This window comes from Temnothorax americanus, unplaced genomic scaffold (assembly GCF_048541705.1).
Source record: "Temnothorax americanus isolate GAGA-0224 unplaced genomic scaffold, ASM4854170v1 Scaffold6, whole genome shotgun sequence".
Taxonomy (NCBI): Eukaryota; Metazoa; Arthropoda; class Insecta; order Hymenoptera; family Formicidae; genus Temnothorax; species Temnothorax americanus.
The window spans coordinates 4092118-4115753 of NW_027509751.1; the positions used below are offsets into that span (position 1 = coordinate 4092118).

At 41.9% G+C, this 23636-nt stretch overlaps 2 protein-coding genes across 6 annotated transcripts in view; both read right to left on the bottom strand.

Annotated features, from left to right (window-relative positions):
* Positions 1–926: 926 nt before the first annotated feature.
* On the bottom strand, positions 927–11106 carry Bdl (borderless). 2 transcript variants are annotated; one of them, XM_077420144.1, is made up of 12 exons: positions 10402–11106; positions 9711–9853; positions 7474–7702; positions 4346–4512; positions 4097–4241; positions 3714–3988; positions 3330–3464; positions 2747–3006; positions 2393–2568; positions 2270–2314; positions 1953–2135; positions 927–1843 (listed from the first exon to the last, which is right to left on the bottom strand). In XM_077420144.1, exons 1-12 carry the CDS (start codon positions 10454–10456, stop codon positions 1620–1622), a joined length of 2037 nt encoding a protein of 678 aa, XP_077276270.1. In that variant the 5' UTR covers positions 10457–11106; the 3' UTR covers positions 927–1619. The 2 variants fall into 2 exon arrangements, with proteins under 2 accessions (XP_077276270.1, XP_077276271.1); XM_077420145.1 differs by having other exon boundaries at positions 4346–4482; positions 10402–11105.
* A 3743-nt stretch (positions 11107–14849) lies between these two features.
* LOC143905035 (protein turtle) overlaps positions 14850–23636 on the bottom strand; it is a 233299-nt gene continuing 224512 nt past the window's right edge. For all 4 annotated transcript variants that reach the window (XM_077420139.1, XM_077420138.1, XM_077420137.1 and 1 more), the window contains exon 19: positions 14850–21870. In XM_077420139.1, the coding sequence (XP_077276265.1) occupies positions 20676–21870 (1195 nt within the window). In that variant the 3' untranslated portion in view covers positions 14850–20675. The remainder of the gene's footprint in view (positions 21871–23636) is intronic.

Below are 23636 nucleotides of genomic sequence, written 5' to 3' on the forward strand. Positions count from 1 at the left end.
ATATTTAGTAATAGTAAACGGCGCCTTTCCAGCGATTCGCTGCTGGAAGAAGTCATTATCTTTCGGCGGGCGCGACGCCAAGCGCTAAGAAACATCGTTTTCCTCGTGGATCACCGGATATCAGCTGGACTACTTACGAAGCCCGTCAACGTTCGCTCGCTCGCTTGCTGGCAAGAGCACCCGGCATTTCATCATGCTCGTGCAACGATATAGACCTGCATCGACCGCAAGCCAATTTACCAGATTTCATGTCTAAACAATTCGCGCGCCTGCTTTGGTGTCAATGCAATGATGGTAGTGAATTTACACGTGGTGTAAACAATGCCATCAGTTATGTCATCATCACGATCAATAGACAATAAAGCGATAGTGAGGTAAGCGTGGGCGATCGTAAATATATTTTCTACGTTTTCCGAAAATAAGTTGTTCACGGGGAATAACACGAAATTGCGATTACGCTCAAATATATCTCAGCAATTCCCTATATATATATATATATTTAGTATTTCCATAAATCTACGATATATATAAACTCAACAAAAGGAAATAATAGACATAGGCATTTAATCGAGTCTAATTGAGAACTTTAAGCGAGTAATAATATAATATAATATACATTTTTTGCTAAATCATTTTTTATAAAGTGTTATAAGCGGCTGTTTATTTTAACTTTTATCTCTCCATATACGATATGAATTCTGCCTACAATCTGGAAAACGATTTGGATACGCATTATAATAAAAATTTAAAGCAATAATAAAAATTTTTATATTTGACCTAACTAGCTATATCTTTATTAATCGTCGTGACGCTGGCGAAGTAAAAGTTTCCGATTTGGTTTATTTGCAAAATATATATCTATAAATACGAAAGATGTAACATTCGCGAAACAGATGGTGTTGTTAGGTGACTGACATAAGAACATGCTGCTTCCCACTCTCTTTATTATATGCAACTATTGCGATGGTACAAGCATATACGACAATGAACGCGTCGAGTAAAATCAGTAAGAGTAATAATGGAGCATACGTGAAAAACGTATGTATGCACGCGCGGGCATAATTTATATACAATAGAAAAAAAATACACGTGATAATATGCAATTCTCTTTAATTCACGGTGTCGCATTCGACCGGTCGACGACCTGCAGCCTGCAGCTCTCGCGCATGAAATCTAGTCACTTATAACGTGCAATTACTTAATAAAGCTGTTAAACGGCACACAAAGTATGATATAATTAGCGATGCAAGAACACTCGGTAGTAACGCTCGGCAGCTCGGCAAATAGGATCGGCTTGGAACGAACGTTCCAAGAGTCTCTGCGCTCCTCGCCGTCACCGCATATATGTCTATAATACTAGATATTACTCTGTTTTTTGTTTTATGTTCTTTTGTGCCATGTCAGTGAGGGCTGAGAAAAGGTCTTCGACTCTTCAAAAAAAGTTCGTCTGTGGAATTGTGCCTTCAGAGACGACACGTGCTTTTTTTTCTAAGCCGACTTCATTCGCCGATGATCGCACGTATAGCGAGCGACATGAATATTTATAATCGATTACGAACTCGCACGAACAACTATTTTGTTTGTGAGTACGCACACGTGCATCCCACGTGTTTGCTCGGCTACTTCTCGGCAGACGGCTGGCAGAATCGTTTTCTCGCCCACCACACGGCGGCCAGTGCGGCCGCTAGAAAACCTATACCAGCGACAATTCCCATGGAAATCGCTCGGTTACGACGGTAAGCGGGTACTTCCAAACCGACTCGTTCGCTGGTTGCAACGTCGTCCGTAAGAGACATCGCTGCCACTTCGAAGGTATAGAAGCTCTCTTCTTCCAGAGTTTTCACTGAAATCGTATCAAGCGTAGATATCAATTATTATTATCATTAACAATTTAAACGTTAACGATAGTTATTGATAATTATATTACGCAACGACGATGAAGAGTCGCTTACCTAGATAATAAGTGTCTGTCGTTTCTGCTCTGCCATACAAATGTTCGGATGGTCCTCTATACCACCTCACGGTGTAAAGTCTAACTTGGTTCTTGCCCATAAAAGGTGGTTCCCAAGTGACCAAGTAACCCTCGACCGTTGCTTGAACTCTCACGTTGCGCGGCGGTCCCATGATCTCGATCTCTGAAACAGAATCGTGTCACAGCCTTGAAACATTCGATTAAATTATCAAGAGATACGCGATGTACAAGAGACCGTTGAGAGAAATTGCGTTTTGCTTTACTATACATAAAGTCCGTCGTTAGACTTTTACCCACCTTGCGGACTACGGTATTCCGACGCCGAGTTCTCATCAACGAAAACTAGAAACATAAATTATTTATTACTTCATTTCACCATCACGCTTAAACGTGACAGAAGTGACAGACGATTAATCTTACCCGGCTGAGTGAATATTCGAAGCGCCTTGCTAAACATTCCATCGCCGTGCTTATCCTGACTCAAAACCATGAACTCGTATTCCCGCCCTGCGTTAAGATTGTTGACCGTCGCCTCCGTAATTTTTCTCGAAAGAATTTTCATGGTTCTCCATTCCGACGTGTCCGTGGGTCTGTACCTACATAAAAAAAATGCGCTTCATCTTAATTAATTATGAAATATTCTTATAGCAAACGCGACAATTTCGAGAATTGGGTGCTTCGGCGAATAAGCGTCATAAACAGTTAATTACATATATAGGTATGCGAGATACGCATATTCAATTATGCGACAGTTAATTACATATGCGATGTTACCATACTGAGTACTCCATCTTGGGCCTCACGTATCCAGGTATCCAAGTCAAAGTGACCGCGTTATTGCTACTATTAGCGCTTAAGTTGTACGGCGCTCTAGGTGGAACATTCAGCACCATTAACTCAGTGTCCGCGACGACCGTCGCTGCCTCGTTGCTGGCCGCGCATTGGTACACTCCTCGATCGTGCTCTTGGATCCTCTCTATCGTCAAATTGCCGCCGATTATGATGGTTCTCTCGGGCGATAAGGGCGACCCGTCCTTTCGTCGAAGAAAGTTGTCCATTTTATTACTAATTAAATTTACCATATAACAATGATAAAGAGTTTTATTACGACTCAATTGGCAAATATATAAATTGCAAATGGCAAATAAATATGGGATTCAAGTGGTAGTAGTAGATATTGCTTGATAAGGATCTGAACCAAGGATCGAAACGTCGTAGCGTTTGTGTGTATTAATTTACATATATTTGCCAATTAAGTCGTAATAAAACTCTTTATCATTGTTAATCAATATTGGCGCAATACTCTATCATTTTTAGTTTACCATATAACGCATAATTAATGCGACTAATAGGATACCTTGTACCACATGATAGTTGGTCGATGCGAGTCGTCACCGTCTCTGGCGTCGCAAGGAATTTCCAAACTCTCGCCTAGCTTTCGCATATACATGTGTTGCGGTGTTACCGTGAATATCGGTGGCCTTTGAACTATCTGTAATAATTATTAGTATTGAGTATCTCACACAGTCGGCGATTTGTTTTGAAAACATTGACCAGTTCTAAAAAACTGTGGTTTACGATTGAAGAATAAACAAGTGATTAACTTGTCGCGGACAGTAACTAATCAATCAGTTTAATCAGTTTAATCAGTTCTCAATGTTAGCATTAATGTCGATCGATCTCTTTTTCATGTTCATTCAATCCATGTTCTCTACATCGAGCAGTGACGATGAATACTCACCACGGTAATCGAAGGGCTGGGCCCTTCGGTGCCTAGTTCGTTGTAGGGAGTGCAACTGTAACTTCCCGAGTGCGTCTCGTCGACTTTACTAAAGTAAAGAGATCCGTTCCTCCTGTAGAAGACCCCTTGCACATTGTAAGGATCAAAGAGAAATCCATCCTTTTCCCAACGGAGATTTGTAAGGGGCGGATTCGCCCTGAAGTGGCAGTCCAAGAGGGCTGGTTTCCCGTAGGGAAGGTAGACTTCCCGCTGTGCATAGATTACTTTCGCCTTATCTAAATGGAAAAAAAATAGATTATTAATATTATTTTTGTTAGAAATGTAAATTTAATGGTATTATACGTAAATTTAATGCATGATAATGCACGCGCCGCTGTGCTTACATTGAACATTGAGAAAAGCTGATGCACTTTGTTGATCTCCAGTCTCTCCAGTCACCACGCACGTGTACTCCCCAAGGTCGCCCATGGCAGCTGACTTTATGACCAGCGTTCCATCAGTACCAGTAGACGCTCTTCTTTTGAGATCCTGTCACGATAATACATTTACGAATGTCGAAGTGTCGATAAATTATGCGACACGTCGAAAATGATTCATTATAAAATCAGAAACGCAAGAAACTCAATTCGTACCTGTATTTCCGGGATCGGTACTCCTTCACGAAACCAATTTACGATTGTACCTTCTCCTTTCGCGACACAGTCGAACGAGACCGTCTCGCCTTCCATGGCAGTTTTATTGACAGGTGGTATTGCAAGTAACGTATCACCTGAAACAGTTGTCGGAAACGGCGACACACCTAGGTTAAACGATTTAACGAGTCTGCCCGGATTCAGGTTAGTAAGCAGCAGCGGGGTTATAATATAGGGGAGACCGGGGCTATCTGTCTACGGGGGCTATGTGTCCACAGTACTGTTATCTCAAGTTTTAAGAGACATATATGTCTCTACCATTGTAACAAGTATTTAAAAAATGCCCTACGTAAGAGATTTAAATGTTGTTTATTTTTTTGCGATGCCTCTCGCAGACGCTACATACGTTAAAAGAAAAGCGGAAACGATTATTCACATTTTTCGACGGTCGAAAAATTTGCTGTGCGACAATAGTTTAACTCAAATTAAAGTAAGCAATTCATAATATTATCAATTAATATATAGTTATCAGGTGTGAGAAGCGTCAAATCTTAATTTCGCATAATCTAAAATTGGCAACACGTTAATTAAAGACTAAAAAACGTGGTCGGGGCTATCTGTCCTATTTTTATAGGGCAATGTGTCCACACTTCAATGACGGATTGTTCTTTTATTAATAGATAATGCTGCGTAACTACAAAAGAAAGACTTTCCTTAAGACGGATAAGGTAGACATATCCAATAAAATTATACTTAGAGCGATTAAAAGAATAAAAATCTAGCGAGAATCTTTTCATAAAAACAGCGTTGGACTTTGGAATAAAATAAATGTTCGGGCTCTCATTCGTTACCGTAAAAAAGTGATCTACGAGCAGTTACTTGATCCTGCGATTCAAGAATCGTCACTAAATTTTTATTTTAAAAATACACGTCAAATACATGAGTTTGTCTTAAATTATTGAGTATTTTTTATTTCAAACGCTGCCGAGGATAAAGTAAAGGCCCCAAATAAAAAAAAAAAAGAATTGAAAGGACAAAAGAAACTCATCACATTGATTTTGCAACGAACTCAAAATCAGTTTAATGCCACCGTATATAAAAAAAAGTCAGCTCTATGCAGGAATCCTGTTAAAAAATCTACACAAAGTGCCTACTACTGCTCTGACTCCAACGACTAGGCAGTATTTCAATATTATATATTAATAATAAATAATATTATAAATAATAAATAAGTATAAATATTAATATAAATAATGTGTTTTTTATTATGTGGACAGATAGCCCCTGTCCACATATGAGGCATGGAGCTATCTGTCTACGCTTGACTTGCCCACTTAAAAAATTCGCCTCTTTAAAGTGTTAAAAGATTAACGGTTTTAATTATGTTTCTTTTTAATAGCAAAGTTGAAGGATTATACCATTAAAATTTTAGCCAAATATCTTTATTAGTTTTTTAGTAAACTTGAAAAAAGCGTAAAGTGTGGACACATAGCCCCGGTCTCCCCTATTCTTTTCATTATTAATTACTGTCGACTGTTTTTGTATTAGCATTAACAGCACGAAACCAACCAATTAATAATGTACTATTATCATAAGCTCCATATTAACGCATGACATTTTCAAATCCAGTGTGTAATTTAAATGTATAATTTTGTTTCGTAGCGATATTTGTAGAACGTGTTTAATTTTTAATAAAACCTTGAATTTATTTAAGCACAATAACTGATCTCGCGATAAAACAAGATAAACAAGCAATAATAAATTTTTTCTCCTAATAACCGATCAAAATTCTCATAAATTATCTAGCTGTTAAAACGTTTTAATTTCTATTTTTTTACAATATTTTCTTGAATTTTTATACAATCTACTGTATTATACAATTATAATCGGAAGAAACTAGTTATCGCGTTTATCTTATATTTTGGGATAGTAAAGCTCTGTATGAAAGTGATTCGACTTCGTAGTCGATGAGTCCGGAGTTCGATTTCGACGGGATTGAAGGAATTTTCGTACAATATTTTCTTTCTTCTATATTCGATTAATTATAATAATTCAAAGAACTACTTTATCTGAATATCGCTGCGTGCAATAAACCCCACGAGGTCAAGTGAGAAAGGAGAACCAAGACCCTTTGATCAAGATAGGCTCCCCTGCCTTTAGTGTCATGAACGTTGGAGATGCTTAAATGAGCGATTAAGTTTGAAGACTTACATCCTTCTTGCTAAAAAATTAGAGCGCGAATTTCACAGCTATAAGCCCGGTTAGCTTATCCGTCGAGCTGACCTAGTTTAATATTCAATTTTTGTTAGTCTTATATTAAAGTCTGTTAATACGTTCCTGTATTGCATTCTTAATAGATATATTGCTTTTAGGGATGGGATCAAGTTTAATATGCATTTAAAAATCCGATTCAAATCCAATAATCAAGTTTTATTTCCTTGGATTCGAGTAATATTTATAAGAAATAATATTTCATACATTGTACGAACTATAAATCGAATCCCGATTAGTTAGTTTTGAATTTTAGAATGAGTGCCTGCAGTATTCAAAATGTACTTATTAACAGTTTCTATCGTAAATAATCGAATCGGTTACAAATAATATTCGAATATGTTATAATGTAAAATTGTAATAAAGAGATATTTATATGTATATACACACACACACACAATTTGCTTCAGATATTACATTTCTAGTAAAGGTAACTCATAAAAGGTTTGAACGTATTTGATCCAGAATCGAGTCTATTTGGAAGTAACACTCTTGTTTTTCGAGGTACTCATAAAGGGTTCGAACCCATTTCATCCAATTTCGAGTATACTTGAAGTATTATACTTTTATTTTTCGAAGTAATCATATTATAGATCGAGAGTTCGAAACTGCGCCAACGGATTCGAACCTATTTGTAAAATACTTAATCTCATCACTAATTGCTTTAATAATATTAATAGATTATTGGTATCTACATGCTAACAATTGCATTTTGCACTCCAAAGAAAATTTTGCGATAATTAGTCCATAAAATTAGTCGTCGGTAAATGTCTGTTGTTTTATCTGTTTTCTTTTTCTGCTGCAATCTTTAAAGATTTGCATGCAAATGTAAAGGCTTGCAAGCGACCACAACTTACCATCAATGGCGAGGTGAAACCACGTGCCATTGTTTCTCGAATTCGGCGTTCGGTTAGGAAAGATCACCTTGCACTCGTACCAGCCTTGGTCGCTTTCGCGAATATTCGTGAGGTTTATGCTACCCTGGCCGAATCCGCGATGACCGGCATCGTCCAGCAAGTGTATGCGGCCCTTGTAAGTGGGTTCCACCGTGACTTGTCCATCGTGCCAAGTGAACACTGAACGGCTCTGGAAAAAGTGAAATTCAATGAATTATATTGAGCTGTCTTCAAGTATCAAGATCCATGCATATGATTTCGTAAATTGCGCGAGCATTTATAAATGATTTCGTCAGAAAGAATCACCACATTTTCGGCTCCTTCTTAAGGAATATCCGACTATCTAAATGACCGATTTTTACATACGACGGACGTAGGCGAACCTACGTCTCAAGGAAATTACACCGCGTAACTTGATAGCGGCTACAACTATGTTAATTGGGTCATCCTTTCGCGGAATACAAAACTACCCGCGATTCAACGAAGAAGTTTAATGTTAAATTTGGATTTTATTCGCGCAAGGTTGCGCGCTAATGATGATCACGGCGTAATGACCGAGGACGCGTCGTATCGCTCATACGGCGTCTTATAATTAGCCCGCCCGCGCCGTCGTTGGTCAGCAACACCCACATTCATCAACGGCGGGGCCGAAAATCCTCGAAAGGAGGATACGTCTCGTCTACGGGAGCGGGAATGGCGTTAATCGCTTCTAATCATCTGACAATGCATTAACAGTGACCCACTGGTCGGTCCCCTCGTCGCAGACTGAACGTGACTAAATATAATGCAGCCTTGCGTCCCGTACTCCAATTACCACGGCGGACAGACGAAGAGGGAAGGAGCACCTGTTTTGCATACGCATGCATCAGAGACCAATCAGAGCTGAGTTCCACTTGATTCCGCGATAGCCACGTGCAAAATCCGTTTCCGTCGTACGGCCACGTCGAATAGCGACATCCGCGAGCGCGCGCGGTCTCGCACTCCGACAAATTCATCGCTTCGCCACTTTGCTATTTACCAGAATCGATACTTTTTCCCCCGAAGAGTTTCGTCGATATTCCATAAATTGTTAAGCATCTATCGCTACTCTTCTTTAACTGGCCGAAGCTCTGTTCTTTTCTAGCTCGCCAATACGCGAAGATAGCGTCATTTTTATCACGATTCTCGATGCTGTTAGCTTCTCTCGCGTATTATGTGTCTACTGAAATCGAGAAGACACGGAAATCCATATCCAGATAGATTCTCGCGTCGGCAGAATATCGGATGTATTTTCGAAGAAATCGAATAACCCACCCTACCTTGGATACTTTTTTCTCCGCGTCTTCGCAGAGGAAGACGACGAGTACGCGCGAGCACGTCTATATGCGAATTAGAAGTGGCGACTAACAATTTGCTTTAACGCTCTTTAATCGTCAATCAGTCAATCGCATGTCATATTACCGTTGTTACGTGCGGTATCTCATTATATGCCATGCGTACATCGTTTAAATGAATCGCGTCGCCTCGAGCTCTGCGTCAAATCTTGCTCTTTTTAATTTATTGCGAAAAATATCACTCAATAACTTATTTTATCATTTATATAATTCGTATTTCTTTGGTAATAATGTAAATAAAACTGTAGCAAAACTGACAACGTGCTACACAATTTCTTCTAAACAAATCAATCAACGTGCTACGCATGTTATTATAGCGCAAAAGATTAAAAAGAAATGCAATTTTTCTATATCAAAGTCAAATATATACGTCTTACATTCTGAGATAAAATTGATTTTTCTAAACCTGCCAATGCATTGCATCGGATATCATATCGGATATCGCGTGTCTGCATTGTAGCTTGTAGCTTTTACGATTACTTAATAAATAGTTGCATAATAAATACGTGTACATTTGGTCCAAGGTAAAATCCAAGGCGTTGAATATTATTTGAATCACCCAACATATATAGTACTATTTTGCATTGTTATATTATTCAATAGCATCTATCTCATAAATATATATATATATATATATATCGTTTTTACTGGATTATATTAATTTATAAACTTGATAAATAATTAATGACGGTAGTCATTCAGATCAGTAATGCAAGAGAGACGGAGGAAAAGAAAGACGAGCATTTTTTACGATGATATTAAAATATCTCTGCTGAATGAACATGGTTATCGTATGATAAGTTACGAATTTCGGATCATACTTACATCGCGGTTCCATTGAAGAAGATATGGAATCGGCGTCTCGTGCGGAAAGTCAAGATCGCAATTAAATACCGCGTACTCTCCCACCCCGGCAGTAAGGTAAATCGGTTCCTTATCCTCATCCAGCATTAAGCTGTAGCTGCAGGCTGAAAAACCGGCGATATGAGAGGTCACATTTCGGGAAAAAAAAATCGCGACCGATTTTATATCGATCTACGCAATCCGGCGGCGTAACGTTGTAGATAAATGCCCTGTGAGAAGACGTCGCGTGTAAAGTGATATTACACATTGGGACTAATTTCCGGAGAGATTGCGTAATTTTCCGCCGGATTATGCGTGACGATCGAGCGCGTTAACAAAATGATACGTTGTTGTGTTATCTGTTCTCCCCCCGTGCCACAAACAGGACCGGCGGCGACCGATATTGCATTTGCCCGAATAAACAAAGTTCTATCATTTAATTACTCTCTCGGCGACAGTCTCGAATTTAGTCCATCTTCGCCTCGCACTAAATGGCAATCAGCGAATTGTGCCGTCTGATGCGGCTGTTATACGGTCTGAAATTCTAAGTTCCTCTAGACTGAAATTGGTTCTTTTTTTTCTAAAAATGTTTTTGTCCCTGTATTTCGAGTAAACGCGAAAGAGGTGATTTTCGCGCGATAACGGTTCCTCCGAAATTTTGAAAATTCTTTACCTTCGTAGCAGAGAACGACCGCCAGCAGCTTGTAGAACTTCGCGGCGCGACTCATCGCGATTTCTTACGTTCCGATCCCTGACTCTCGCGTTTTTCTTTCACTTTACTTATATTGCATCAACGGACGTGAGGACGCGCTGGCGATAGGTCACACTCGCAGCGATAACGATACCGATACATCTATCATCACCCATTCATCGAGTATATCAGACCACCACCTTCGAGTTCAATCGGCATGCGTCACTCTCACGCCGTAAATGTACGTTTCGATCATTCTCTCCTTCGTTCTCGAATTTCGCGCCGAGACAATTTGAATTCTTTCCTCCGAATTTTCATACACTTTCCTCAAGTGCTTGCTCGAAAATTTTCCTTTATCTCGGCATCCGGGAATTCTCCTCGGTGAACGTCGGGTCTACTGTTCGAGCATTGCTTCGCGATTATCGTGTCCTGGCTTATAGCCTCGTCCAGGATACCATCGAGGTCATTGACACTGGCGAACAAGACCGCGAGTATCCTGCGCCGATGTCGAACGACGCACAGTTCGATGAGGCGAGGCTGGGTTCACCGTAGAGTGCTCCGGAGGCAACACTAGATAGAGTAATCGCGCCGTACTCGTTCAATCCGAGCGGATACGAAGAGCCCAGGAGTAACGAGCACCGGGAGGGGGCTGCGAGGGTAGCTGGACCGACGATGACGATGACGTTGCGCGGGAGGGGGATGAGAGGATAGATCATCGCGATTCTACGTTTACGGTGCGTAATGCTCCGGTTTGCGTCGCATGCGAACCTCGACACACCCATGGCGACACGAATGAACGGCGTTGCACAAAACGTGACCTATATATCACACGCGATTAATCCTGTAAAGGCAAAAAAAAAAAAAAAACACATTCGGAATAATGAATCGCACAGAGTACAGAGAAAGCCGTGCCCCTGCTGTACTTCCACTGACGAGCGCGTTGTATAGTGTCTACGTTTTAAAGTTCAAAGTATAGGTTTCAATGGAAATCCGTATACGAATATAGAAAACGGGCTAATTAAAGAACCAGGCGCGGTAAATAATGCGCGAAAGTTTTATTTTTTTTTCTATTCTATATATCTTCCAATCTTGACTTCGCGCCGATTTTTGTCAGACTTGAAACACAGCTCCCGGTTGGAGTAGTAAAATCCCCCCCTACACCTAATTAAATCGATTTGATTTAATTTATGATGCTGTATGCATCTTAATTAGGGAAGGGGGGGGGGTTTACTACTTCAACCGGAGCTGTGTTTCAAGTCTGACAAATTTAGTCGGCGCGAAGTCAAGTTGGAAGATATGTAAAAATAGAAATACAAATAAAACTTTCGCGCATAATTTACCGCGCCTGGTTCTTAGTTAGCCCGTTTTCTATATTCGTCTACGTTATAGTTTTTTATTTTACCGTAAATTCTGAAAAATCGACAAGAAAATGTATAGCGAGATACACAACGTCTTATAAGAAGTCCATGTTTTATTAATCGATAAAAAACAATAGCGATAAAAGTAATTTTTATTTGCTGCTTATAATAAATGAACTTTTTTCTGTTCAAATACGAATACAAATACAAATACAAATAATTATTTAGCACACACAATGCGGTTGTCAAAGATAAACGTGATGGATATGATTAAGTGACGTTTAGATTTGTTCTCTGGAGTATCTTTCTGATGTATAATCCTTGGTGTCGTTGTTGAAGCATGCGAAGGGTTACGTTCTTACAACGGGAACGGAAGAATTAAACTGCATTCAATTTATCTTCGGTCGCCGACTCATGCTCTTTCATCGCTGTTCTTTCTTGGTCAAAGCTGATTCGAGAGGATTGAGCCCCGCGTGCGGCGCAAGTAGAGATTAAAAGTTCACTACACCCGGTTGCATACACGAATCCTTGATCTCCTTAAACGAAGATAGTTACAGATGTGATTTACACAAAGCAGATTTTAAATTGAAAAACAATGCGGCAATTATTTATTTATGTGATAAAGATTATGTGAATATTGGCTTGAAACATATTTTATATCGACCTTACTTTAATAGGTATAATAATAATACATGAAAAATAATGACGTTCAGATCTACGATAAAAGGTTTAATATGAAAAGGATGTAAGAGAAAGTACGCGAATTCTCACGACGCCAGAGAAGGTCCCCTGAACCCTTTATTTATACGCCTACGTCGCGTATAATTGTCATTTATGAGGCTCTTTTAGCTAAGATGCTAGTTTCCGGTTACGACTGTTTACCATAAAGTCTTATTCGTAGAATTGATGGTTTTCCTTTCTGCCGTGAAGTACACACAGAGAATAAACAACTTTTATTCGTGAATTTTCTTACATGGATTAAATATGGATATTTCATTTTTTCTAAAAATAATACGGAAATATAGTAAAAATTCTCTGAAACAATACGTGTATTTGTTTCATCTGTAAATATAATTTATTAAAATAGCTATTGATCTGTGATATTCGTACAAATCGCATTGAAAAATTTTCGTACGACCGCGAAGTCGTCCTTTGCGGTCGAAACGAGCCTGGAATATGTCACGATGGCGAAATACTCTTCGCGCATATTAGCGGAATCATCGATCCCTGATGCATTTCGTGTGCCGAAACCGCACGAGCCGAGACTGCATCGGAGCAGCCGTGCGTGGGTGACCTCAGATTACGTCACGTCCGTCCCTTGCCGCATTAGCAGACTGCCCACAGCCTTGTCACGCTGTTGAGATAATGGATCCATTCGCATGGATCACGATCCAGGATTGGACGTGCCCGGGACACTGGAAATAAATGCGCGCATAATGATACCGATCGTATTATTTCATCGTTCGACGCAGAAGAGGGAACGGCTCCTTCCTGGTTCACCTGTCTGTAATTCGAATTGATCGTGTCTGCCATTGCGGAATACTTGTTTCAGAGAGCGGTATAATGGGGATCATCTATTTGCAGTTCACTAACCCCACACAATCCCTGTCGGTCGCAAGTGTAGATCATTAATCGATTTTAATACACACTCTGAAATTCGTACAAGAGCATTTCATGCCAAAAAGACCTACTGAACTTTTAAATTCTTTTGTGATGGTCGAGCAATTATCTCTTGCGCGCGGCGATATGATCTGAGGTGAAAATAATTCTCCAGAATTTCGTAGAAAAATATTACTCCTTCGGGGGATATCCGCGCGATAGATCTACCTTAGATTTACGATGTAAGACGATTCACGAGAGACGAGAACATATTTTACCTTTCCCTGGAAGTAATCGAATTGCTGCTGGAGATTTCTCGAGCGCTTTATCACAAAAGCGCGTGGTTCCTTGTCGGGGAAACGAACTCGTGGTGAAAAGGATACAGAAAGCGGTAGAAGAATGAATGATTCGTCTCTGAAATACGTTTTCTCCTCTTGAGGCGGGCCACGAGAAATAATTTATGAAGCTTCGTCAAGATTTGAATTTGCATTCTGTATGTAAAAATGAATCTAATGCATGTCGAAAAGCAGAGAAGTCTCTTTGATAAAGGGCCTTCTCTCGTAATGAAGCGCCGCTCCAGTTTTCGGCAAACAACGTCGCGCGTATGCCGAGCAGGGAAATAATGGAAATGACGGTAATTTGCAGTAATCTGTGCCGCAGACGTCTTGCGCAAATGCACCATGAAACATTTAGCATTCAATTATACGCAATTTCTCAAGGAAATTACGGCCGCGCCGTGATTTCGTGATTTTACATATCAAGTTAAAAATTCATTCTCGCTCAAATAAGAGTATTTCGCGTCTCCACCTGTCTTACAAATATTTTGTAATTATTTCCATATCAATGAAAAATGAGGAAAAGCTTACGAATAGGATCGGTTTTAACGAATACCGCGGTTTTTAATGACTGCGTACACAAACGCGATAATCGTCCGGTGACCCGATTTTCTTATTCTGACAATGATCTTATTACCTTGACCAGCAATTACACTCTCTGTTATTCGGTGAGGCGTAGAAATCCTCTAGTTAGGGAAGAATAACGTGGCGTTGTGAGTAATAGCTAGCAATTTAGATATCGGTTTAAACGTCATACCAAATAACACCCCGGTCGACACTATAAGCATCAGTTACATTACATCGCTTATTATATTATAATTTTGTACTCAACAATGTAAATGTAATGGACATATACGTTAAGTGCGAAATAATAATTATAACATAGATGTAATGTAACTAATACTCTGTATATATCGACTGAGGCAATATTTGCATAGTGCATCAACAGTTCATTTAAACCTCTATAATGTTACAATTACAATAATTATTAATATGTACTCATTTATCAATATAAATCGTCTTTTTTATACAATACATACCTGTGATCCAGCAGCATTTCATATTCTACAAAGGTCGTGACTGCGCCGCATCGAAATTCATCGCACACGTGTTTAATGACAAATCAATACAATGCAAATGTCCTGGGAACGTTGCCCATTTCGTTTCAAATGTCGATTTATTTTTCATTTTATTTAATAATAAATTGTCTACAATTTGTCCTAAGTTAGTACGTCTTGGAGTTCTCGTGGGGGGGTTCGCGAGAAAGCATAGATCAATCAATCAAACTTGGGTAATGGAGGTGAACAACGAGCATTCGCGAAAGTGACAACGAAACAGTTCAACGTACCGTGTACAAGCCCGACGGCGGATGCAGTCGAGAATAAGCGGAAGTGAAGATATACAGACGGTACAGAAGAACGTTACATGCGTGTGTAGAAGCGATTCGATGTCGGGCGGTGAGAAGGTTTAACGATTACGTGTGTGAAGGTACATTCTGATGAGTCAACAAGAAACAAATTAACAGTAGAATGAGAGAATAATGAAAAGGAAAGAAAAAAAATCTCTGCTCTATCTCGTTTTTTTCCCTCGAATTCAATTTCGGCGCAACAAATATCGTTGCAACACAGCAATTTGTTGCCGTGACGTGCATGATAACGCGAGAGAGCACTTGAAGATGAGAGCCGTGCTTGGAGCCGCGACGATCTTTTCGCCAAGTTTCACGAGAGCGCATAGATCTGCTATTCGATTGCGAAAGGAAAACGTCCTCGATATTCGTTATATTGCAAGAAAATATCATATATTATACAAGATCTGAAATAAGCCGAAGCGCGTAATGGATGGTCGCAGATCCAAGCAGAACGTAGTACCCGAGAGCCATTGAATTCGACTCGCACGTATCTTACACGCGACCGAAGGTTGCGATATCATCCAACCGTGTGGTATTGCAAATATTATGACACCGTATTAGCATCTTAAGACATTACTTAAGCCGATCTTAAAATAAGAACCAATTATGAATACCGGCCTAGGATGTAATTTCACGTCAAATTATCATCTCTCACGCGCGAAAACTACAACCTCGAAGCAGCATCGTCGCCGTTGTGCCTCTTTGCAATTCAAAAAAATATGCCGAAGACTCGAATACTTGTCGTTGCAGATACGTGAAGAATATTTTCAAAGTTTCGTGGGAAATGCATTTGAAATGCGTTCGCAATTTAACACGAGCTGATTTAACGATGAGATCGCGAGCTATTGTAAATTTTTTTCGCGATTATCTAATGCAATATTACGGGTTATCGCCATCGCGCGTTCGCCTCTCGTATATATGACATAATAGCTATAAATAGTATTGCTACAACTTTCGCGATTTATGTATTTACGCAATATATTTATGGCTGTCTACAGTTTGTACATGAACTCATTAAGCGAAATAAGCGTACGCATACGCCGCATGACGAATGTTAAGTTGATGCACACGTGGTCCGCGATGCGCGAAAAATCGCCGACTCTCCAAAATCGCGAACGTCCTGCTTCGAGGGCTCACCGAGAATTTCGCTCGAGCGATCTCGGGCGATGAGCCGAGATACCGCGACTGGCTTTCAGGTACATAACGAACGAAACGCTTAATTAATTAATCCACGAATCACGGCGGTCGCTCGCGGCCTCGCGCGAGTTACACGCGTGTGCGACAACGCGGAGAAGGATACAACGACGTGCGAACGCAAAAAGTGCGCGATGACGATGACAAACGTAAATCATCCACACGAGTCGCGAAGAAAGAACACAAGACGAACGAAACCGTCGTGACCGGTGATAAAGTTTTACAAACAGATTCACGATTCAACCATATTATCCATAAATATGCCGTTTCAAGCGAAATCGTCATTTCTTTTTTATTTTTCTTTTCTTCTCTCTCTCTCTCTCTCTCTTTCTTTCTCTTTTTCTCTTTCTTTTTCTCTCACAACCATACAGTGCTTTCTCTCACAATCTTACAATTTCCCTACATCTCCCTCGTATTTCGAATACGTGTTTCGAACATATTCGTTTTATCGTATGAGCCTTCCACGCTGCGTGATAGACTCAAAGATAACGCGAAGAATCATTCGAGATTTTCTCTTTTAGTTACTCACTATTTTTATTTACTTCTCATTTCTTCGTTCTCTTCTCTCACATACTTCCTTTCATTCTCTCTTATACTTTCTTTCTCTCTTTCTCTCTCTCTCTCTCTCTCTCTCTCTCTCTCTCTCTCTCTCTCTCTCTCTCTCTCTCTCTCTCTCTCTCTCTCTCTCTCTCTCTCTCTCTCTCTCATTCTCGTACATTATCGCGATCGTTCACACTGTATGACCTCTTGAGATCGTTGTGTGTATCTAACTATGATATATCTACACGTTACTTATACATCTACAAGTCCGTTGGTTGGATTGCCTTCTCTCGCTTACATGATTCTTCCTTTTGCTGCATCCATCCAGAAGGGGGAGAGGGTGTCTATAATGTACGATTACGAAGCGTGTATTATCATCGCGTTATCAAAAACGTTTTCCCCAACGTCTAACGGTGAACGTTGACTCGACGGAGAGATCTATTCTCATCCCCAATATTACACACATCTCATGCATCCGATATACGTTTTATCTTTTATCGCTAGTAACATATTAACGATTTTACGCGATTGACGATAAAAATTGGTATCATTCTGCCGGCGCGAGTCCTTCAGCACCTCCTCCCCCGTTCTTCTGCGTATGTATATATCTCACGTCGTAATAAACTCTCGCGCGGATATAATAATTAATGAATACTCGCCGCGATCGTCGCTCTCGTTGATTAATACGCTACACGCTACGTCGTTTACGATTTACAATATCAATTAATTATCAAATTATTAATTCAACCATTAGAATTACTTTAGAATATTGGTACTCTTTCGTGTCACCTCCGTTATTTCTTAACTTTTATCGTATTTCTTTTTTCTTATTCTTTTATCTCTGCGTGATCGTGTATGTTACATTATGTTCTGTTTTTTTTTCTCTTAACCGCATTTGCTCACGTGTCAAAACCGGAAACACACCGAACAAACGATCGTGCGAACAAACGCGAAAGAATAGACGGACTTGCTTCTATGAGTGCGAACATGGCGCCGCCATGTGCTCCCTGATATATTCGCAATCACCGAAACAAGTTATTCACTCGGCGTTTGTTCGCACTCGCTTTTGCTCGATCTGGATCTAGCTTTTTAATCTATGTATATTCGTTCGCACTCCATTCACTCGTCCACACGTTATTCTCGCACGTTCATCTTTTCTCGCACGTCAAGCCGGATTCAAGCCGAGCGTGATATCAAACGCGAATGAACAAGTTCGATAAGTGCGAACGGTATCGCGAATATTAACACTCGCGCTGATTGAAGCAAGCTGCTCATTCGCGTTTGTTCGCGCTCGTTTCGCTTAGTCTGGATTCGGCTTCGTTACGCACGCACGCATGCACATCTTAACGAAAATTGTATAGAGCGCTTCGATGGCGTCCACGCCGCTCCCTTCTTACTCATCTTCTTCCTCTTCCTCTCGCCGTCTACGGTTCGTCGAAGTATAGTTGAATCGTGAGTAGGGCCCTTGCTAATATTTATAATAAATATGTATAATATGTACGTATATATAAATAAGTGTTTGTACTATAAAGAAAGTAAAACGCCGGGAGTCGCGGGCCGGGCTGATCCCACGTGCGGGGGAGGTGTCTTCGCGGTCGCATGTGTAGAGAAAATTAGAAAAAAAGGGTAAGAGGAACGAGCGCGCCGCCAGGTTACCCCCTCGCCAAGGGGCACACATTCTCGCGTTAGGTCGCGCAGCTCAACACTGATTAGCCCGTAGATTCGCCCGAGAACCCCCCCCCGTCTCGCGATCGGCGATCGCCGGCCCCCGATCTCACGTGATTCAAGATGATCCGATGCGTTTGGTGAGAATTAGGTGGGTCTCGAAGAACGCTTCTCTCTCTTTCTCGTATTATGTGCGCGTCTGTGTGTTTCGTTTCTGTCGCTTATGAGCGTGTTTGTATAATCGTGTCCGTCGTGTGTGTGTGTGTGTGTGTGTGTGTGTGTGTGTGTGTACATTATATATATGTATGTAGGTGTGACGTGTATGCTTCCGTGTTTTAAAACTCCTTCGTCTCTCTAATTACACACGAACTTCGGCTTGATTGGCGCGTGTGTGTGCGCGCGCGCGCACCTTGCCTTCCGGCGATGATGACCATGCGTCTCTATCGGTCGTCTTTCTCCACTTAATTGCTCTAGTGTTACTTATTTAATCGACGCTTCGTACACGAAATGAATCGAACGCACCGTCGGACCCCCTTTTCATTTTTTGGCAGTTGAAAGATTTTTTTTCCTAATAATTTTCATTGTTCTTTATTTTTTTTTTCAAGAGTCCGGTCGACGTCGTTTATCGTCGATACGCGTGCTCGCGCGTCGCTAATCTAATTCGAGAAGGACGATCGGTGAACTCCGGTGTGTGCCGATAGGCGGTAAAACCAGCGTGTCACCCCACACACGAGCTGACACACGTGGTGAACGCGCACACACAATCGCCGCGCTACATTGGCCGAACGCGCGTAGATTTGAAGAACGTTATTCTTATTTTCGTTTTTTTTTACGTTGCTTAAGAAAAATTATTGTGCCGATAATATGTTGGGTCGCTAGCGAAACCCTAAACAGGCAGTGCAGTACGAGTGAGTCCTTAAGCAATCTCGAGGCAAGCTTCGGCCTAATATCACGTTTCGAGTCCATTGCTCATCGATATAATTACTTTGTGTGTATGTATGTGTCTGTATATGATGTATGTGTGTGTGTGTACGTGTCCATATGTGAGTGTATGGTAATTCTTCGATTATCTTACTTTTTTTGTTTTTCTTTCGTTTTTAATTATTACACTTACAGCGTACGATTAAATTTAATCTTATATTTAAAAGGTATACGCGGAGCATGTACAGTGGTACAGTTTCTTTGGAGTATCATGCCGACGTAACTATCCCGTTCTTTCGCTTTCCTGTCCCTCTTTCTCGTCATCTTTCGTCCCCGATCGCGATAATAGCGGGGAGAATCCCGCTACGTATGACATCCCCTTGAGCCAATCGGGAGTGTTTCTTTCTCTTCTGCGCACTTCCTAGCTCTAAAGGACAGTTTCACTGAGTTTAAAAAAAAGCGTCCTCCCCCTATTCGTCCCCCCGTGAATTCTTCCGTATGTTCCTCTACATTATTATATATAGTAACGTTAAAAATCACGGTCCTCTAAACCGGACATAGGCGTGGTTGGTGTACGCGGGATATGACCAATAATAATCGGATTCGAACATTTTTCGTTTAACGCACTTCGTTTTTCTATTATCTCGTCCCAGCGCGATCGACGTCGCTGGATTTAGCCCCCCCTCCCCCGAGTAAATGATATCGAGATTATTTTCCCCCATAGGATACTCGAACGGTCCTCTTATAATCGGTAAAACGAGCGAAACTCCGAAAGATTATCGTCTTAACGTACGGTTCTACTACGTCGCTCCCGTCTCGTGGTCGTGCGAAACTTATGTTTCCTGAGCTGATGCTTATAACAGCCTTCTTTTGTAGATGGATGTCCAGCTACTAGAATTGACTTAAACTTCCTCTAAATGCGGAATCACGTGTGATGATGATCCTCGTTGTGCTCGCGGTGGTTGGTCTTCGGTAATGATTACATTTTTTTATCGTCGCCGTGCTGAAACGCGCGATCTTCTACGGTAGTCAAAAGCCAGTACCAAAATCTAATCGCGAGCGATATCTAGCTTCCTTCTCTTAGCTCTTCTTTTAAGAATTTACTTTTGTCTCGCACGTTATGTAATTAACTCGGCAACCATCCCAATCGTTTCAACTCGATCATTGGACTCGCGGTGCAGCAGCCCCAATGAAATTGAATCGATCGTTCGGATCGCCTTCGAGTTGTTCGATTTTTCAACACGCGCTTTCCAAATGCGCGCTCTGTCGTCTTCTCGCCTGTCTCTGCCGGAACTGATGGAATTCCGCCTTCATCGCTTGTACCCGGGCCTCTATGTTCTCTCTGCTGTACCTCGGCGCTTGCTGATGTACCGTGTGCACTTGATGGATGTGGGGAACGTGAATTGTGTGGATCTGATGCATCGGTGGTCTCTCCTCCCGCGTAGGTGTCGAGGCCGACGTGGGGGTCGGCGTGCACGACACCGGATCGAACTCGTAGTGGCCGTCGACGCTGCCGGCGTCCACGGCGTTCTGTATGTGCGTGTGCCCAATCTTGACTTGATCCTGAAGCTCGAGCCAGCGGCCCACCAACGGCGGCGGGGGTGGTCTGTAAGGCGGCGGCCTCCATTCAGCGACTGTGCTACCGCTTCTCGAGCTCTGGTTCTGCTGCGAGGTGTTCTTGCTGCCGAAACCCGAGCTGCTCGATCTGCTCTCGGGCGAGGTCTCCAGGTCGGGCGAGGCAGCGAGCTCCGGTGCCGATCTCGCGTGCCTGGCGTGTCTCGGCGGCAACCGCGCTCTGGGTCGACCGGCCGGTTGCGGCGGCGAGGACGTCGCCAACGGCTGGACCGGCACGAACCGCCTCGACTCGGCGTGGATCGCTTTTAGAGACGGTAACTCCTGGCTGTATCGCTGGTGCACGCTGCGAAGCTGGAGGTAGCCGGGTGGCGTCGGAAAGGAACGTTCGCCGGAGGATGGTTGCTTGACGGAGCTGAGATCGCTGAAGTACAAATGAGTCCAGGGGACCTGTGCCCCGCTCGGCGAACTGGCCAGGAATCTGGGTGACGTGATCGTGCAAACGTTCGCGGGCGGTATCCTCGCCAAAGGGTTTACAATGCCGTGGTGACAGCTCGCTGGCAGGGGACCTATGGACACGCCGCTGCCGTCGGATCTCAGGCTGAGCTGGCTGGTGCCGACCAGCGGGCGTCGCCACGACGACTTGAGCCGCTGCTTCGGCAGGAAACCACCGTCGTCGCTGCTGGAGACGTCCAGGATGCTGTTGTTGGCCGAGCTGAGAACCGAGTCCGCCACGACGAAGCGGCCGTCGGCCGCGCGGGAGATCTTGCCCAGCGGACGACAGCGGCACGAGTCCGGGGTATCCGGGCTCAGGATCTCCTTCAGGAGACTTAAACCTGGTACTCGGCTTTTTCTAGGTCTATAGGACAGAAGGAGCGTTAGAGCGATCGCGGCGGTGGCGATTGATAGGCACGGCTCGATCGACATCGTCGGAGGATGATCTTGGCGTAGGATCCACGCGGGATTCATATCAACCGTTTTGCGTAGTACCAAAACTTTTCCGAAATAAATTTAAGCGTGCGTTAAATAATATAAAAACAAAAAGGCGTACGTTGGTGATTGCTGGATGTGACGTTATTGCTAAAAGCTATTTTTAGTATAATAGTTTCTTCACTTTTCGTTTTTTTTCTTTTTTTTATTTGATATTTGGGGAAAAATTTCGGTACTCATCGACCGCATAAACGCGAATTTACTCATATTGCTTCCGCGGAAGCATCCTTGTTTAATGAAATCGTTTACGGAAACAAACGCTTCTAAGATTATCCCGCTTCTTCCTCCGACGTGGTCCATCGGCCGCTCGGATACGGCAAGTACGTGCAACACGAACGGCAAAAGACACGGCAATGTTAACGAACGAAAGTTAAATAAAGTACTAGAACAAACGTAACGTAAATGCCAATGTTCAAGTTAAATATGGGCAAGATAATTATCAATAATCAATTACTCGTACGTATAATAATGAATAACGGATGCAGGCAGGGAAGGCATGCGCATGCACATTCCGGTGCACGAGTGATCGGGCGTGATGTGGGTTGCGGATGGGTAGGCCTCGGCAGTGAGTGGATCTTTTTCTTTTCTTTCTTTAACTTTTGCAAAACGAATCTTATATTTCTCTCATGTGTATGTATATTTTTTTGTTTTCTTTTTGCTCGCAAAATTTTGTTCCATTCTCATATAGATATTGTTTTGCGCGAATCTTTTGCACTTTCTTTTGACTTTGATCAGTGAATAGCAATTGTGGATTTAGGTGCTCCGAGAAACTCGTCACCTTTTCTCCTCCTTCGGGTCCGGCAGCAAGGAAAGATGGGGGAGAGAGAATGTTGTAACACAACGATTACATTCACAAAACACAATATGTCGTGGCGATAATGATAAGAAGTATAACGCTAAATAACCGAACGTTACTTTCTAGGCGGTGGTGTTAGGGAGCAAATAGATAAATAGTGTCTTATGGGTGTCGGTGGAGACGCGTTTCACCGTCGTTACATTCAATTAATATCGGATTCAACGCGAAAGTAGAAAGGCGCCTTGAACGGTATACTGTTTCCTCGTTTAGAAAAAGTATCACAAGAGATAACAGAGACACAGCGAAACATGTATAAAAATGAGGCACAAGTATATGAATCAACCGAGTGTTTCGCAGTAAGGAAATCGCAAATAATGGCAACGCGATGGACAAACTGTCATCTACGTGTCGGCAGGGTAATTTTTGTAAACGTAAGCACGTCGCGAGGTTCGATTAAATAATCCGAGTGAATTTTTATACATTATATGTGTATTGTAATAATTTTCGTTTTCCTGGAAACACTCGATCCTGTGAAAGAGAAGTAGAAGATTGTGACACAGTCGAGTAAATTATAAAAGTGCGGAGACTGTCGTTGAAATCAATTGCAGATTGGATTTAAGGACGCGGAAGGGTCTAACGGGTCTAAGTGTGTATGTCGACTTTCAACGGGCCGAATGGGATAATGCAAAGTGGCGTCGTGAACGACTAACAGGTGGACAGTCGACAACAGTGGGTATATGAGTATATATGTGGATATACAAGTTTTCGCGCGGCCGCAACGAGCGCGGCTTACCTATCTCCGCCTTGCTTATTGCCGCGTGTTCGCGTGTAAGCGTGAG

What these genes read in the sequence shown, in the direction of transcription:
- Bdl (XM_077420144.1), bottom strand. Translation starts at nt 10,456, where the DNA reads ATGAGTCGCGCCGCGAAGTTCTACAAGCTGCTGGCGGTCGTTCTCTGC. An exon ending in TACCGATCCCGGAAATACAG is followed by an intron (nt 4,242 to 4,345) that starts GTACGAATTGAG and finishes TTATCGTGACAG; the next exon opens with GATCTCAAAAGAAGAGCGTC. An exon ending in GACAGACACTTATTATCTAG is followed by an intron (nt 1,844 to 1,952) that starts GTAAGCGACTCT and finishes ATACGATTTCAG; the next exon opens with TGAAAACTCTGGAAGAAGAG.